The sequence below is a fragment of the Bombina bombina genome, chromosome 1 (genome assembly GCF_027579735.1).
Source record: "Bombina bombina isolate aBomBom1 chromosome 1, aBomBom1.pri, whole genome shotgun sequence".
Lineage (NCBI taxonomy): Eukaryota > Metazoa > Chordata > Amphibia > Anura > Bombinatoridae > Bombina > Bombina bombina.
This window is the reverse complement of record NC_069499.1, coordinates 1,110,712,923-1,110,730,891: the sequence shown is the minus strand read 5'-3', so window position 1 is coordinate 1,110,730,891 and position 17,969 is coordinate 1,110,712,923. Positions and strand designations below refer to the sequence as shown.

At 37.3% G+C, this 17,969-nt stretch overlaps 1 protein-coding gene across 1 annotated transcript in view; it reads left to right on the top strand.

Annotated features, from left to right (window-relative positions):
• The window catches only part of GPR179 (G protein-coupled receptor 179), a 159,890-nt gene that overhangs the window by 130,694 nt on the left and 11,227 nt on the right, over window positions 1-17,969 (top strand). Inside the window, exons 8-10 of the mRNA XM_053717471.1 lie at window positions 166-304; window positions 448-553; window positions 698-844. Coding sequence (XP_053573446.1) covers window positions 166-304; window positions 448-553; window positions 698-844 — 392 coding nt within the window. The remainder of the gene's footprint in view (window positions 1-165; window positions 305-447; window positions 554-697; window positions 845-17,969) is intronic.

The following is a 17,969-nucleotide window of genomic DNA, read 5'->3' as shown; positions in this document are numbered from 1 at the left end:
TGCACATTTTTTTTAATGGAAGTAAATTGGAAAGTTGTTTCAAATTACATGCTGTATCTGAATCATGAAAATTGAATTTAACCTGAGTGTCCCTTTAAGTGATAAAAACACAATGTGCGTGCAAGATGTATAAATTGTGTTAGTGACCGTTTACTTTTTTCCCAGCTGAGCTGCTCTTTCTAGCCTGGGGCAGCTTCCTGTGTTATGGAGCTCGTGGTGTTCCTTCTGCCTTTCATGAGCCTCGTTACATGGGTCTTGCTGCTCACAATGAGATGCTGGTATCAGCTGCCTTCCACGTGCTCAGGTAAGGCTACAAATATGAAAAGAAAATGCTACTAACTTACATGGTGAAACTCATTGGTTCCACATGTGGACATAGGACACAGATTCTGATTAATGTGTCTAGTTTTGTTATCATTGTCAATGAAGTATTTTATTTTTCTCTAGGTTTCTCATGGTCCCGTCTCTGCACCCTGATTGGACACTGCTTCTGTTTTTCATCCACACCCATGGAACAGTTACCATGACACTTACACTACTTTTTATACCTAAGGTAATGTATATATTTATATATATATATATATATGTTTATTTATACACAATGCTTTGTTTTTTTATATATATATATATATATATACCCAATCCCTATCTATAATGTTGTGCACTACCTATAGCCTACTGTAAACAATTGTGTTAGTTCCTGCATGCAGGTGGCCCCCCAAGAGAGGAGATAGCAGCTGAGGTATATGAGGATGAGATGGACCTGAGACGCTCACGATCCAATCTGAATAGCAGCATAACATCAGCATGGAGTGAGCACAGTCTAGATCCTGATGATATTCGGGTAAGAATTAATTACCCACACAGTTAAGTCAACAACAAAAGCACCTTCCATAAACAGATCCACGTAACCTGAGCAAGAATTTCTTTGGGGGCTAGGTCTACTCAGAAACATATCGATATTATTATATACAGCCTGAAAGATTGTGTACTGTTAAAAATATAGCATTAGTTTCATTCCCACTCCTTTCTTTCTCTTCCTTCAATATTATAGTGTCTTTATCTCACATTTCGTAGTGTAATTTAGCTTCTTTTAATACATCTCATTTTCCCCCTTCCTTCCTTCATTTTTTTATTTTTTATTTTTTTGTGGCTACCACATCTCCTGACTAAGCTTTCGAATCAGTAATGCTGATTTGTCCTATACCTCAGACCATGTGAACAGAAATAGCAGCACCCTAAAACCCAAGACAGCAGGGGAATGTTGAAAATAAGTGAAAAATGTATGTTTGTATGTAGCTAAGAGCATACAAAGGGCAATGATAAATGGAAAATGGAGGTTTTAATATTAAATGTTGGAATGTGCCATAAAAAAAATCAACATTATGCAAAAACATGCTCTACCAAAGTGTAAAAGTCTGTAACTTTTATTCCAAAATCTTCAAAACATAAAAATACACATAAGAGGGTGCTGACGTGTTTCATGCTAAAATCCCTTGGTCATAGATATTTAATTTACCAGGATTTTTTAACTCTTAACTAACAATCGGCTAGATTACGAGTTTTTCGGTACGGCTATTAATGCTAAAAAAAATTGTCCATTATGCTGAATTGGCCAGGAACGCATATTACAAGTTGTGGTGGTATAGCTATACCGGGAGCATTTTAGCCTGTAATACAACGTCCATTCTGCACTCAAAAAAATGAGTGTGGGATTTTCCATAGCGCCGTATTACAGGTTGTGCGGTCCGGCTAAAATGCTTGCGTTACAGCCTATACCAATATGATCCATACCGCCATCTGAGACCAGTAGTTCACAAAACTCATAACTAAAACGTTACAAAGTACACTAACACCCATAAACTACCTATTAACCCCTAAACCGCCACCCTCCCGTATCGCAAACACTATATTAAACCTATTAACCCCTAATCCGCCACTCCCCGATACTAAATATAATTATTAACCCATATTCTGCCGCTCCCCGACACCTAAATAAACCTATTACCCTCTAAAACCACCAGCTCCCACATCGCCAACACTATAATAAAGTAGTAACCCCTAAACCTCCAACCCACACATTGTAACTACAAAACTAAACCATTTAACCCCTAAACCAATGCCCCCCAACATCGCAAAATACTATATTAACTTTGAATTAAAATATATCTTAAAATAAATAAAAAAACTTACCTGTGAAAATAAACCTAAGTTTAAACTATAAATTAACCTGACATAACTATTCTAATAAAATAAAAAAAACTACCAATTAAAAAAATCTAAATAACAAATTTAAAAAAAAACTAACACTACGAAAAAAATAAAAATATCTAAAATAACAAAAAAGAAAAAAACTCTAAGTTTACAAAAAATAATAAATGAAATTATCAAAAATAAAAACAATTACACATAATCTAATAGCCCTATAAAAATAAAAACATCCTCTGACCTACAATAAACTACCAATAGCCCTTAAAAGGGCCTTTTGTAGGGCATTGCCCTAAGTTAAACAGCTCTTTTACCTTAAAAAAATTATGAAGTCCCACCTAAAAGTGAACCCAACCACCCAACCAGCCCCTCAAAATAAAAAAACCTAATGCTAAAAAATCCTAAACTATCCATTGCCCCTAAAGGGGCATTTGTATGGGCATTGCCCTTAAAAGGGCATTCAGCTCTTTTACTGCCCTTAAAAGGGCATTCAGCTCTTTTACACTGCCCATTAAAGCCCTAATTAAAAAAAAACTAATAAAAACCTAACACTTACCACATAAAATCTACTCCGGACATCCATCTTCATCCAGGCGGCGACACCTTTATCCATCTCAGGGACGTCTTCTATCTTCATCCCGGCGGCATGGAGGGGAGCTATCCTGGACGGCAAAGACATCCTGCATGGAGCGTCCTCTTCATAGGTCACTGCCGTACACTGAAGATGAATGCAAGGTAGCCGTTTTAAAATGGTGTACCTTGCATTCCTATTGGCTGATATGAGTCCTCAAATTCAAATCAGCCAATAGGATGAAAGCTTCTGAAATCCTATTGGCTGTTCAAAATAGCCAATAGGATGAGAGCTACTGAAATCCTATTGGCTGTTCAAATCAGCCAATAGGATTTCAGAAGCACTCATCCTTTTGGCTGATTTGAATTTGAAGAATCAAATCAGCCAATAGGAATGCAAGGTATGCCGATTTGAACCTCAGTGTACGGCGGTGATCGTATGAAGAGGATGCTCCGAGTAGGACGCCCCTGAGATGGATGAAGGTGTCGCCGCCTGGATCAAGACTTCTCGCAGCCTGGATGAAGATGGATGTCCAGACTTCAGGAACTGTGAGTAGAATTTATGGGGTTAGTGTTAGTTTTTTTTTTTTGGGGGGGTATATTAGGGATGGGCACTTGTAAGAGCTGAATGCCCTTTTAAGGGCAATGCACATACAAATGCCCCTTTAGGGGCAATGGGTAGCTTAGGATTTTTTAGAGTTAGGTTTTTTTATTTTGGGGGGTTTGTTGGGTGGGGGGTTACTTTTAGGGGGGACTTAGTAATTTTCTAAGGTAAAAGAGCTGTTTAGCTTAGGGCAATGCCCTAAAAAAGGCACCTTTAAGGGCTATTGGTAGTTTATTGTAGGTTGTTTTCATTTTGGGGGGGGGGGGGGTATTTTTATAGGGCTATTAGATTAGGTGTAGTTGTTTTTATTTTTGATAATTTCATTTATTATTTTTTTATAATCTTAGAGGTTTTTTATTTTTCGTAATTTTAGATTTTTAATTTTTTTTCTTAGTGTTAGGATTTTTTAAATTTGTAATTTAGATTTTTTAATTGGTAGTTTTTTAAATTTTATTAGAATAGGTATGTTGTTAGGTTAATTTATAGTTAAAGGGACACTGTACCCAAATTTTTTCTTTCGTGATTCAGATAGAGCATGACATTTTAAGCAACTTTCTAATTTACTCCTATTATCAAATTGTCTTCATCCTCTTGGAATCTTTATTTGAAATGCAAGAATGTAAGTTTAGATGCCGGCCCATTTTTGGTGAACAACCTAGGATGTCCTTGGTGATTGGTGGATAAATTCATTCCCCAATCAAAAACTGCTGTCCAGAGTTCTGAACCAAGAAAAAAGCTTAGATGCCTTCTTTTTTATATAAAGATAGCAAGAGAATGAAGAAAAATTGATAATATGAGTAAATTAGAAAGTTGCTTAAAATTACATGCTCTATCTGAATCACAAAAGAAACATTTTTGGTTCAGTGTCCCTTTAATTTATAGTTTAAATTTAGTTTTTTTTTATTTCACAGGTAAGTTTTTATTTATTTTAGATAGATTTAAAGTTAGGGGGTGTTAGGTTTAAGGGTTAATAGTTTCATGTAGTGTTTTGCGATGTGGGGGCTGTGGTTTAGGGGTTAATATGTTTAGTTTAGTAGTTACAATGTCGGGGGGCTGGAGGTTTAGGGGTTAATACTTTATTATAGTGTTGGCGATGTGGGGGGCTGGCGGTTTAGGGGTTAATAACTTTTATTAGTGTCTGGGAGCGGTGGAATAGGAGTTAATAACTTTTATTAGTTTTGGTGATGTCAGGGGTGGTAGATTAGGGGTGTTGAGACTTGGAGTTTATGTTAGGGTGGTAGGTTTAAATGTAACTTTCTTTCCTCCATAGACATCAATGGGGTTGCGTTACGGCAATCTCCATTCCGCCATTGCAGGTGTTAGTTTTTTCTAACCTTCTCCCCATTGATGTCTATGGGGGAAAGCATGCACGAGCACTTCAAATCAGCCCTGGGCTTTTGTGCAGTATGAAGCATAACGCACGATAACACACAGCACAAGGAAACGTTTCAGTAACTAGTAATGGCAGCGCTATGGAGAGCGCAATAACACATTTTTTTGGCGTTATTTTCGCACCCTGTTTAGCGCAAAACTCGTGATCTAGGTGAATGACAATATAAGATTTTATTCCCAAATATAAAAGGACTGAAAAACTGTCTTAACATTAGCAATTAGAACAGACAAAATTAGCTTTTTACTCTAAACAGAATCACTAGCAATAGCAGGCGATATGATGAATAGAGGGTACCAAAAATGTAGACTACAAATCTCACTAGACTAACATAGATACACCATACAATATCATAAGATACCAATTTCAATGAGATACGTTCCTCAAACTCCTAATTTATAGTCCCATTAATTATTCTCCAATCCTCTGTTGCTGGATAATACCAGATAGGATGACAGCTCCTTTCATGATTTTCACGTCAGGGATACCATTAAAGAATGAAACACAAAAGAAAGGGTGCCTCCTAGTGTAGATACAACAGCAGGTTACCTCCACCAGTTCACACCCTATGACATGGTACTCACAAATATGTTAGCACTCGAATGTGCCTTAATAGATGTGCTGAAATCTCCGGACCCCTGGGGAAGTAAAACAAAGAAAGAGGGCTCCTCCTAGGGTAGAAACTCACTATAGCTTTATTTTCCACCAAAAAAAACATAATTTATGTAAGAACTTACCTGATAAATTCATTTCTTTCATATTAACAAGAGTCCATGAGCTAGTGACGTATGGGATATACATTCCTACCAGGAGGGGCAAAGTTTCCCAAACCTTAAAATGCCTATAAATACACCCCTCACCACACCCACAAATCAGTTTAACGAATAGCCAAGAAGTGGGGTGATAAGAAAAAAAGTGCGAAGCATATAAAATAAGGAATTGGAATAATTGTGCTTTATACAAAAAAATCATAACCACCCCAAAAAAGGGTGGGCCTCATGGACTCTTGTTAATATGAAAGAAATGAATTTATCAGGTAAGTTCTTACATAAATTATGTTTTCTTTCATGTAATTAACAAGAGTCCATGAGCTAGTGACGTATGGGATAATGACTACCCAAGATGTGGATCTTTCCACACAAGAGTCACTAGAGAGGGAGGGATAAAATAAAGACAGCCAATTCCTGCTGAAAATAATCCACACCCAAAATAAAGTTTAACAAAAAACATAAGCAGAAGATTCAAACTGAAACCGCTGCCTGAAGAACTTTTCTACCAAAAACTGCTTCAGAAGAAGAAAATACATCAAAATGGTAGAATTTAGTAAAAGTATGCAAAGAGGACCAAGTTGCTGCTTTGCAGATCTGGTCAACCGAAGCTTCATTCCTAAACGCCCAGGAAGTAGATACTGACCTAGTAGAATGAGCTGTAATTCTCTGAGGCGGAATTTTACCCGACTCAACATAGGCAGGATGAATAAAAGATTTCAACCAAGATGCCAAAGAAATGGCAGAAGCTTTCTGGCCTTTCCTAGAACCGGAAAAGATAACAAATAGACTAGAAGTCTTACAGAAAGATTTCGTAGCTTCAACATAATATTTCAAAGCTCTAACAACATCCAAAGAATGCAACGATTTCTCCTTAGAATTCTTAGGATTAGGACATAATGAAGGAACCACAATTTCTCTACTAATGTTGTTGGAAATCACAACTTTAGGTAAAAATTCAAAAGAAGTTCGCAACACCGCCTTATCCTGATGAAGAATCAGAAAAGGAGACTCATAAGAAAGAGCAGATAATTCAGAAACTCTTCTGGCAGAAGAGATGGCCAAAAGGAACAAAACTTTCCAAGAAAGTAATTAATATCCAATGAATGCATAGGTTCAAATGGAGGAGCTTGAAGAGCCCCCAGAACCAAATTCAAACTCCAAGGAGGAGAAATTGACTTAATGACAGGCTTTATACAAACCAAAGCTTGTACAAAACAATGAATATCAGGAAGAATAGCAATCTTTCTGTGAAAAAGAACAGAAAGAGCAGAGATTTGACCTTTCAAGGAACTTGCGGACAAACCCTTATCTAAACCATCCTGAAGAAATTGTAATATTCTCGGTATTCTAAAAGAATGCCAAGAAAAGTGATGAGAAAGACACCAAGAAATATAAGTCTTCCAGACTCTATAATATATCTCTCTGGATACAGATGTATGAGCCTGTAACATAGTATTAATCACAGAGTCAGAGAAACCTCTTTGACCAAGAATCAAGCGTTCAATCTCCATACCTTTAAATTTAAGGATTTCAGATCCTGATGGAAAAAAAGGACCTTGAGACAAAAGGTCTGGTCTTAACGGAAGAGTCCACGGTTGGCAAGAGGCCATCCGGACAAGATCCGCATACCAAAACCTGTGAGGCCATGCCGGAGCTACCAGCAGAACAAACGAGCATTCCTTCAGAATCTTGGAGATTACTCTTGGAAGAAGAACTAGAGGCGGAAAGATATAGGCAGGATGATACTTCCAAGGAAGTGAAAATGCATTCACTGCCTCCGCCTGAGGATCCCGGGATCTGGACAGATACCTGGGAAGTTTCTTGTTTAGATGAGAAGCCATCAGAACTATTTCTGGAAGTTCCCACATTTGAACAATCTGAAGAAATACCTCTGGGTGAAGAGACCATTCGCCCGGATGCAACGTTTGGCGACTGAGATAATCCGCTTTCCAATTGTCCATACCTGGGATATAAACCGCAGAGATTAGACAGGAGCTGGATTCCGCCCAAACCAAAATTCGAGATACTTCTTTCATAGCCAGAGGACTGTGAGTCCCTCCTTGATGATTGATGTATGCCACAGTTGTGACAATGTCTTATCTGAAAACAATGAACAACTCTCTCTTCAGAAGAGGCCAAGACTGAAGAGCTCTGAAAATTGCACGGGGTTCCAAAATATTGATCGGAAATCTCACCTCCTGAGATTCCCAAACCCCTTGTGCCGTCAGATACCCCCACACAGCTCCCCAACCTGTAAGACTCGTATCTGTTGAGATTATAGTCCAGGTCGGAAGAACAAAGAAGCCCCCTGAACTAAACGATGGTGATCTGTCCACCATGTCAGAGAGTGTCGTAAAATCGGTTTAAAGATATTAATTGAGATATCTTTGAGTAATCCCTGCACCATTGGTTCAGCATACAGAGCTGAAGAGGTCGCATGTGAAAACGAGCAAAGGAGATCGCATCTGATGCGGCAGTCCTAAGATCCAACATTTCCATGCATAAGGCTACCAAAGGGAATGATTGTGACTGAAGGTTTTGACAAGCTGATATCAATGTTAAACTTCTCTTGTCTGACAAGGACAGAGTCATAGACACTGAATTTATCTAGAAACCTAAAAAGGTTACTCTTGTCTGAGGAATCAATAAACTGATTGGTAAATTGATCCTCCAACCATGAACTTGAAGAAACAACACAAGTCGATTCGTATGAGATTCTTCGAAAATGAGAAGACTGAGCAAGTACCAAGATATCGTCCAAATAAGGAAATACCAAAACCCTATTCTCTGATTACAGAAAGAAGGGCACCGAGAACCTTTGAAAAAAATTCTTGGAACTGAGGCTAGGCCAAATAGTAGAGCCACAAAACTGGTAATGCTTGTCTAAAAAGAGAATCTCAGACACTAAAAGTGATCTGGATGAATCGGAATATGCAGATACACATCCTGTAAATCTATTGTAGACATATAATGCCCTTGCTAAACAAAAGGCAGGATAGTCCTACAGTAACCATCTTGAATGTTGGTATCCTAACATAACGATTCAATAATGATAGATCCAGAACTGGTCTGAAGGAATTGACCTTCTTTGGTACAATGAAGAGATAAAATAAAACCCCAGCCCCTGTTCCAGAACTGGAACTGGCATAAATACTCCAGCCAACTCTAGATCTGAAACACATTTCAGAAATGCTGAGCCTTGCTGTGTCAATTGGGACACGGGAAAGAAAAGAATCTCTTAGCAGGAGGCCTTAACTTGAAGCCAATTCTGTACCTTTCTGAAACAATGTTTCTGAAACCAGAGATTAAGAACGGAATTGATCCAAATTTCTTTGAAGAAAACGTAATCTGCCCCATACCAGCTGAGCTGGAATAAGGGCCGCACCTTCATATGTACTTAGGAGCTGGCTATAGGTTTCTATAAGGCTTGGATATATTCCAAACTGGAAATAGTTTCCAAACTGATACCGCTCCTGAGGATGAAGGATCAGGCTTTTGTTCCTTGTTGTGAGGAAAGGAACGAAATGATTATTTACCCTGGAAAGAAAGGGAAAGCAAAGTTGACTTAGAAGACATGTCAGCATTCCAAGTTTAATCCATAAAGCTTTTCTAGCTAAAATAGCTAGAGACATATACCTGACATCAACTCTAATGATATCAAAAGATGGTATCACCAATAAAATTATTAGCATGTTATAGAAAAATAATAATGCTATAAAATTATGATCTGTTACTTGTTGCGCTAAAGCTTCTAACCAAAAAAGTTGAAGCTGCAGCAACATCCGCTAAAAATATAGCAGGTCTAAGAAGATTACCTGAACATAAGTAAGCTTTTCTTAGAAAGGATTCAATTTTCCTATCTAAAGGATCCTTAAATGAAGTACTATCTGCCATAGGAATAGTAGTACATTAGCAGGAGTAGAGACAGCCCCATAACCTTAGGGATTTTTGTCCCAACAAACTCTAATCTGTCAGATGGCACAGGATATAATTTGCTTAAACGTCTAGAAGGAGTAAATAAATTACCCAAATTATTCCATTCCCTGGAAATTACTTCAGAAATAGCATCAGGGAGATAAAACACTTCTGGAATAACTACAGGAGATTTAAAAACCTTATTTAAACGTTTACATTTAGTATCAAGAGGACCAGAATCCTCTATTTCTAATGCAAATAACACTTCTTTAAGTAAAGAACGAATAAATTCCATCTTGAACAAATACAAAGATTTATCAGCATCAACCTCTGAGACAGAAACCTCTGAACCAGAAGAACCATTATCAGTATCAGAATGATGATGTTCATTTAAAAATTCATCTGAAAAAAAAGAGAAGTTTTAAAAGACTTTTATGTATACTAGAAGGAGAAATAACAGACATAGCCTTCTTAATGGATTTAAAAAATAAAATCTCTTATGTTATCAGGAACACTCTGAAAATTAGATGTTGACGGACAGCAACAGGTAATGTAACAGTACTAAAGGAAATTTTATCTGCATTAATAAGTTTGACATGACATGCAATACAAATAACAGCTGGAGAAACAGATACCAAAAGTTTATAGCAGACTTAGCTTGGTAGCTCCAGCACTGTGCAGTGATTTTCCTGTAGTAACTTCTGACTCAGTTGCAACGTGAAACATCTTGCAATATGTAAAAGAAAAAAACAACATATAAAGCAAAATTGATCAAATTCCTTAAATGACAGTTTCAGGAATGGGAAAAAAATGCCAGTGAACAAGCTTCTAGCAACCAGAAGCAATAAATAATGAGACTTAAATAATGTGGAGACAAAAATGACGCCCATATTTTTTAGCGCCAAAAAAGACGCCCACATTATTTGGCGCCTAAATGCTTTTGGCGCCAAAAAAGACGCCACATCTGGAACGCCGACATCTTTGACGCAAAATAACGTCAAAAAATGACGCAACTTCCGGCGACACGTATGACGCCGGAAACGGAAAAGAATTTTTGCGCCAAAAAAGTCCGCGCCAAGAATGACGCAATAAAATGAAGCATTTTCAGCCCCCGCGAGCCTAACAGCCCACAGGGAAAAAAGTCAAATTTTTGAGGTAAGAAAAAATATGATAATTCAATGCATAATCCCAAATATGAAACTGACTGTCTGGAAATAAGGAAAGTTGAACATTCTGAGTCAAGGCAAATAAATGTTTGAATACATATATTTAGAACTTTATAAATAAAGTGCCCAACCATAGCTTAGAGTGTCACAGAAAATAAGACTTACTTACCCCAGGACACTCATCTACATGTTTGTAGAAAGCCAAACCAGTACTGAAACGAGAATCAGTAGAGGAAATGGTAAATATAAGAGTATATCGTCGATCTGAAAAGGGAGGTAAGAGATGAATCTCTACGACCGATAACAGAGAACCTTATGAAATAGACCCCGTAGAAGGAGATCACTGCATTCAATAGGCAATACTCTCTTCACATCCCTCTGACATTCACTGCACGCTGAGAGGAAAACCGGGCTCCAACTTGCTGCGGAGCGCATATCAACGTAGAATCTAGCACAAACTTACTTCACCACCTCCCTTGGAGGCAAAGTTTGTAAAACTGATTTGTGGGTGTGGTGAGGGGTGTATTTATAGGCATTTTAAGGTTTGGGAAACTTTGCCCCTCCTGGTAGGAATGTATATCCCATACGTCACTAGCTCATGGACTCTTGTTAATTACATGAAAGAAACATAATTTATGCTTACCTGATAAATTTATTTCTCTTGTGGTGTATCCAGTCCACGGATCATCCATTACTTGTGGGATATTCTCCTTCCCAACAGGAAGCTGCAAGAGGATCACCCACAGCAGAGCTGTCTACATAGCTCCTCCCCTAACTGCCACTACCAGTCATTCGACCGAAGACAAGCAAGAGAAAGGAGAAACCATAGGGTGCAGTGGTGACTGTAGTTTAAAAATAAAAAACACCTGCCTTAAAATGACAGGGCGGGCCGTGGACTGGATACACCACAAGAGAAATAAATTTATCAGGTAAGCATAAATTATGTTTTCTCTTGTAAGGTGTATCCAGTCCACGGATCATCCATTACTTGTGGGATACCAATACCAAAGCTATAGGACACAAATGAAGGGAGGGACAAGGCAGGCGCTTAAATGGAAGGCACCACTGCCTGCAAGACCTTTCTCCCAAAAATAGCCTCCGAAGAAGCAAAAGTATCAAATTTATAGAACTTTGAAAAAGTATGAAGCGAAGACCAAGTCGCCGCCTTACAAATCTGTTCAACAGAAGCCTCATTTTTACAAGCCCATGTGGAAGCTACCGCTCTAGTAGAATGAGCTTTAATCCTTTCAGGAGGCTGCTGGCCAGCAGTCTCATAAGCTAAGCGTATTATACTCCTTAGCCAAAAAGAAAGAGAGGTTGCCGAAGCCTTTTGGCCTCTCCTCTGTCCAGAGTAGACAACAAACAATGCAGATGTTTGACGAAGATCTTTAGTAGCTTGTAAATAAAACTTTAAAGCACGAACCACGTCAAGATTGTGTAAAAGACGTTCCTTCTTTGAAGAAGGATTAGGACACAGTGAGGTACAACAATCTCCTGATTGATATTTTTATTAGATACCACCTTAGGTAAAAAACCAGGTTTGGTACGTAACACTACCTTATCTGCATGAAAAATGAGATAAGGGGAATCACATTGTAAAGCAGATAACTCCGAAACTCTTCGAGCCAAGGAGATAGCTACTAAAAACAGAACCTTCCAGGATAAGAGCTTAATATCTATGGAATGCAAAGGTTCAAACGGAACCCCTTGAAGAACCTTAAGAACTAAATTTAAACTCCAAGGCGGAGCAACAGGTTTAAACACAGGCTCGATTCTGACTAAAGCCTGACAAAACGCCTGCACGTTTGGAACCTCAGCCAGACGTTTGTGCAAAAGAATAGACAGAGCAGTAAATCTTACGAAATGTTTACAGTGTGTATAATAGACTAACAGAGCATTGCACCCACTTGCAAATGGATGATTAACCCCTTAGTTTCAAAACCGGATAAAAAAAAAACATATAAACGTTTTTTAACAGTCACAACAAACTGCCACAGCTCTGCTGTGACCCTACCTGCACATACAATGACTTTTGAAGGCACAAAAACCCTTTGTAGAGGCCCTAAGTGTTCAGGTGACTCCTTCAGGGAAGCTGGAAGTCTCAAGCTGCAAAAACTACTGCACGATTTAGGCCTGAAATTAGGCCCCTCCCAACCTGTACTCACAGTGAGAGGGCCATAAAAAACTATCCCTAGGCAAAATCTAGCCAGCCATGTGGAAAAAACTGGGCCCCAATAAAGTTTTATCACCAATATGTAGAAAAAAACATAATGTGAGAAAGTAATAAGAATATTAACTTTTACAGCAAGCATGATACTAGTCGTTATTAAATCACTGTAATCAGGCTTACCTTAAATAAATCCGGTATTAACAGCATTTTCTAGCATATTCATTTCTCTAGAAAAATTTAAACTGCACATACCTCATAGCAGGAGACCCTGCACGCCATTCCCCCAGCTGAAGTTACCTCATCTCTTCAGTTATGTGTGAGAACAGCAATGGATCTTAGTTACAACCTGCTAAGATCATCAAAAACCACAGGCAGACCCTTCTTCAACTTTCTGCCTGAGGCTAAAACAGTACAACTCCGGTACCATTTGAAAATAATAAACTTTTGATTGAAGATAAACTACATAAATACCACATCTCTCTAGCTACTTCCTATCTTGTCGAGAGCTGCAAGAGAATGACTGGTAGTGGCAGTTAGAGGAGGAGCTATATAGACAGCTCTGCTGTGGGTGATCCTCTTGCAGCTTCCTGTTGGGAAGGAGAATATCCCACAAGTAATGGATGATCCATGGACTGGATACACCTTACAAGAGAAAACACCCTAAGAAAAGATACTCACAAAGGTGCTAGCACTCATGTGTGCTTAACCGAGCGTGCTGAAATCTCTCAGTGTTTCAGCTCACTGTTCCACGACTTGATACTGGAACTTAAAAAACCAGCGTGGCTAGAGTTGCTACACTCTAAATTATCGATTCCAAACTGTGATATATGTGACCAAGCATTAACTTTAATAAAACTTTAAATTTGTTTAAAAACAATAGAATGGCTCACATACAATACATGTGATGCGTTTCTTGACACTACACGCCATTTCTTCAGGCATAATAAACAATACAGCTGGAGTATTATTTAAACTACAAAGCACCAATCATCAAACATCTTTCCGTTACAATTATCCTATCACAAAGTACATGTATAAATTACATTCCTAATATGGGAATTTTCCAATCAACCCCAAGCTTCACCAGTCAATCACCCCGGTAAAGGTGACGTAGCTCACTTCTCGGTCGATGCTCACAAATTACTAAACACTCTGGGGCCGATTTAACAAGCCCTGTATTCAGCCTAATGTATCTGTTTCCGCGTGAACCTTCAGGCTCGCCGGAAACAGGAGTTAAGGAGCAGCGGTCTTAAAGGGACATTCCAGCCAAATATGGAATTCACATAGATGCAGTTAAGTGTTAAATAGAAGTATTTTTTAAATATACATGCATTGCCAAAAATGATTATAATAAAAGCTATAGCTGTTTCAAATGTGTATTTAAGTATGCACCGTGCACCAGCATTTTAAACACAGCACTTGCTCAGAGCGGCTAAGGTGCTTGTACCATCTGGTAATGACTCAATTTGTTATTTGCTGAAATGATACAAGCCCCACTGGCGCACTGATCAGCTGCAGCATATAAAATGCTGGTGCACTGAGAATATCTAGCTATGCTTCACATGCATGTGCAGAGAAAAATGCTAATAAAATCGGGCTGATTGCTGTCTACCGCCTCAGAGGTGGCGGACGATTTAAGAAGCAACGGTCTTAAGATCGCTGTTTCTTAACTCCTGTTTCCGGCGAGCCTGAAAGCTTGCACGGAAACAGATAGATTTGGGGCATAGTAAATCGGCTACAATGTACTGTATGTGCGTTCAGTTCACAGACATGAGCACATTCCACTGAGCTGGGGAGCTAGACCATGCCCCATTATTGCCATTATTACGGCTATTTGGTTCAACTCCGCAGTCACCATGCATCGATATGACGTGGGCTAAACTTACAATATGTTCCTAATGCTAAGTGGACTAATCTCAAATATCTCCCAAATAAAATATGTATTAAATGTATACTCCCCACCACAGTTATCACAGTTGTCCTAAAAAAGACCACCTGATATTATTACGCTGTTTAAATAGGTCATATTAAGGGTGGAAAAAGTTCTGAAATGATTTATCTTTGTCTCATTTTTTTTTAAATCACAGAAACCTGACATTTTAACAGGGGTGTGTAGACTTTTTATATCCACTGTATACTCCCTACCACATGCAATTAGCACAGTTGTCCAAAAAAAAGACCTCCTGATATTACACAGTTTTAATTAATCTACCTAATGCAGCCTTCAAACCATTTACACTAAAAGGTCTGCCGCTTGATAATCCTGCCTATTGCTGGCTCTTTATAAATTTACATTATGCAGGACTCACATGTCTCAGCCCCATAAAAATGTTTCCATATTGTTCCTAAAAGAATCTATCCTGTATCATTCTGACAACAAACCTTATAATGTTACACTTTTCCACTAGATACTACCCTAATTTAATGTATATCTATTTATATTACCACATTAATATTTATTATTTATACGTCCATATTGATCTGTGCTTATGATAATTAGCCAATAATAATAGTTAATAATAAAGTTAACCCATAAAGTGTCAACTGATTATTCAAATATAAGAGTGATATATATATATATATATATAGAGTGATAATGAATAACCAATAAATCTTGATACCCATATCCACTTCTACGCTCCCCCTGAACATCGACATTGGTGAGAATGGGACACTCTTAAAAAAAATATCAGGACAAAAAACATATTTCAAGAGATCTGAGAGTGTTACAAAAATGTTTTTTTAAGGAGGACACAACATTGTTGGAGAGATGGTTCTCTATACTGGATGAGTGTCCATTCAAATAAATAGAAATCCTAAAAGCTCAGAAATTATATGAGGGAGCAGGAAAGAGAATTGAAGGTATTCAAAAATCTTTGGAAAATTATAAAGATCATTCAGCGTATAGTAACCTTAAAAGTGCCATAAAACATGTTGAAATCCGTAGCTACCCTAAAAGGGCTAATTAATTAAAAAATAGTTTGAATTAAAAAATTGTTAAAAAATTGCTGGCAAGTTTTTTAAAATAATTTTCAAAAATAAGCAAAATTATTTACATAGCCATGCTGTCTGGAGGAGTCTGATCCACACCCCCCCCCCCTTTATCAGTGTTTAGCATCAGAAACACATGCATTGTATTTTAACTTAATTCACAACAGCTTATTTGCTTCTAGGCATGCTCTAGCAGATAATGAATGTTAAAGTTATGTATTATACCAAACCAATGGTAGATAATAGATACAGCCATGTGTGGGGGGAGTTAGAGCTGTACAATTCGGAAACTTAAAAGAAAGGATTAAATGTGAGGCACTGCAGTATAAATTTACAGGTAAAGTAATTAAAGTACATATTATATTTTGTCTCTATCCCAACTTGTTTTATGTCCCTTTAATGAACAGACAATGAATGCCAAGATTTATTAATACAAATTAAAAATAAAAAAATGAAAAGAGATGGAGAGGACTACAAAAAAGTCTTCATCTATACTTTTAATTGACAAAATAATAATGACATAAATAATGTCGGAGAAAATACTGGTCCTAGATTAATAAATAAAAATGCAAATGGGTTCCATCATAGGGGTGCTAGAAATAATAAGGTCAATTCTATTCCACTTAGAAATAGATATCAGCCTTTGGAGGAAGAAATGGGACAAAAGGAAAAGGTACCTCAAGTCGGTCTTATGAATAGTATTAAGAACAATAAAAACAGGCCAGTCAATGAAGTACCTTCAACTTCTTCCTCTGTCCATTTTTTAGGGGGGAACCCAAATCTAGCCCCCTGTGGAGAAGGGAAAACTGGAAGAAAGATTATTACCAGGCAAATCCGAATCCACAACAAAAAAAGAAAAGGTCACACGAAAAGTGGAAGGAGGGGAAGAGGAAAGATCTCCAAAAAAGTGAAGCTTCAACAATTAAAGAAGGGAATATTCAACCTGTCTTCTAATTCCTTAACTGAAGATTAAATCAGATTATTAGGGAGAAGACTTTCATACTGTCCCTACAACTCCCATAATGGGCCAGATTACGAGTGGCGAGCGTACAGTTACGCATGCACAAAAAGGGGTTTATCGTGGGTGTTTGCGCGCATCAGGTGTAGCACTCGATTACAAGTTAAAAGTAAATGCGAACACATGAGCGCAATCACGATTTACACTCAGAGCTCTGGTTAACCTTTTTCGCAAAACAAAAAAAGTGTTACAAAACACATCAAAAATACATTTAAAAGTACAGTAACACTCATAATAAAACTATTTAATAAAAATGATAAAATATATATATATATTTATTGCACAAAAAAGTTATAAGGGCGCAAAGATATGAGGTCTCAGGTGTTGGGGGAAAAAGTCAGGCATAGGGCTTTAGCATAGAGATACATACATATACATGTTAAATATGTATGTATATACGGTATATATATATATATATATATATATATATATATATATATATATATATATATATATGTGTGTGTGTGTGTGTGTGTACACATATGTATTTACAGCTATTTATACACATATAAACACAGAAATACATATGTATACATATATAGACATATATATAAGTGCATTGAAGCCCTTTGCAGTTAAGAAGATGAAAACATGAAAAAAGCATATTTATGCAATATTTATTTTTAGTGTTATACTGTGTATTTAATGTAAATATTTCACAGTCATATGTTCTGCACATAGAAGAATATGTTCTATGTATTTTTAAATAGATATCTATATAAATATATCTGTATATATCTATACCTATATATAATCATGTATATTTATATAGGTATAGATATATATTTTACCCCCAAAAAATAATATGTATGTAGAAATATGTATTTATGAATACATAGAACATATTCTGCTATGTGAAGAACATTGGAATGTGAAATATTCATATTTCCATGTAGGGTTAGTGCACTTGAGAATATGCAATAGTTTTTTTGCCCCTTTGACTTCAATGGGGGATTACGTTAACGAGATCCCAATATGAGTACGTCTTTTTGCGCACATCGGCTTAGCCCAAGAGCAAAAACCTTTTTACTTGTAATACAAGTGCTACCTGACGCACCCAAAAACCTTACTACTAGCGGGAGAGTTAAATACCTCTCCACTTGTAATCTGGCCCAATGTGTTTGATCTCTTCATAGATTTGAACAAATTTACAAGAAAGCTATCCCT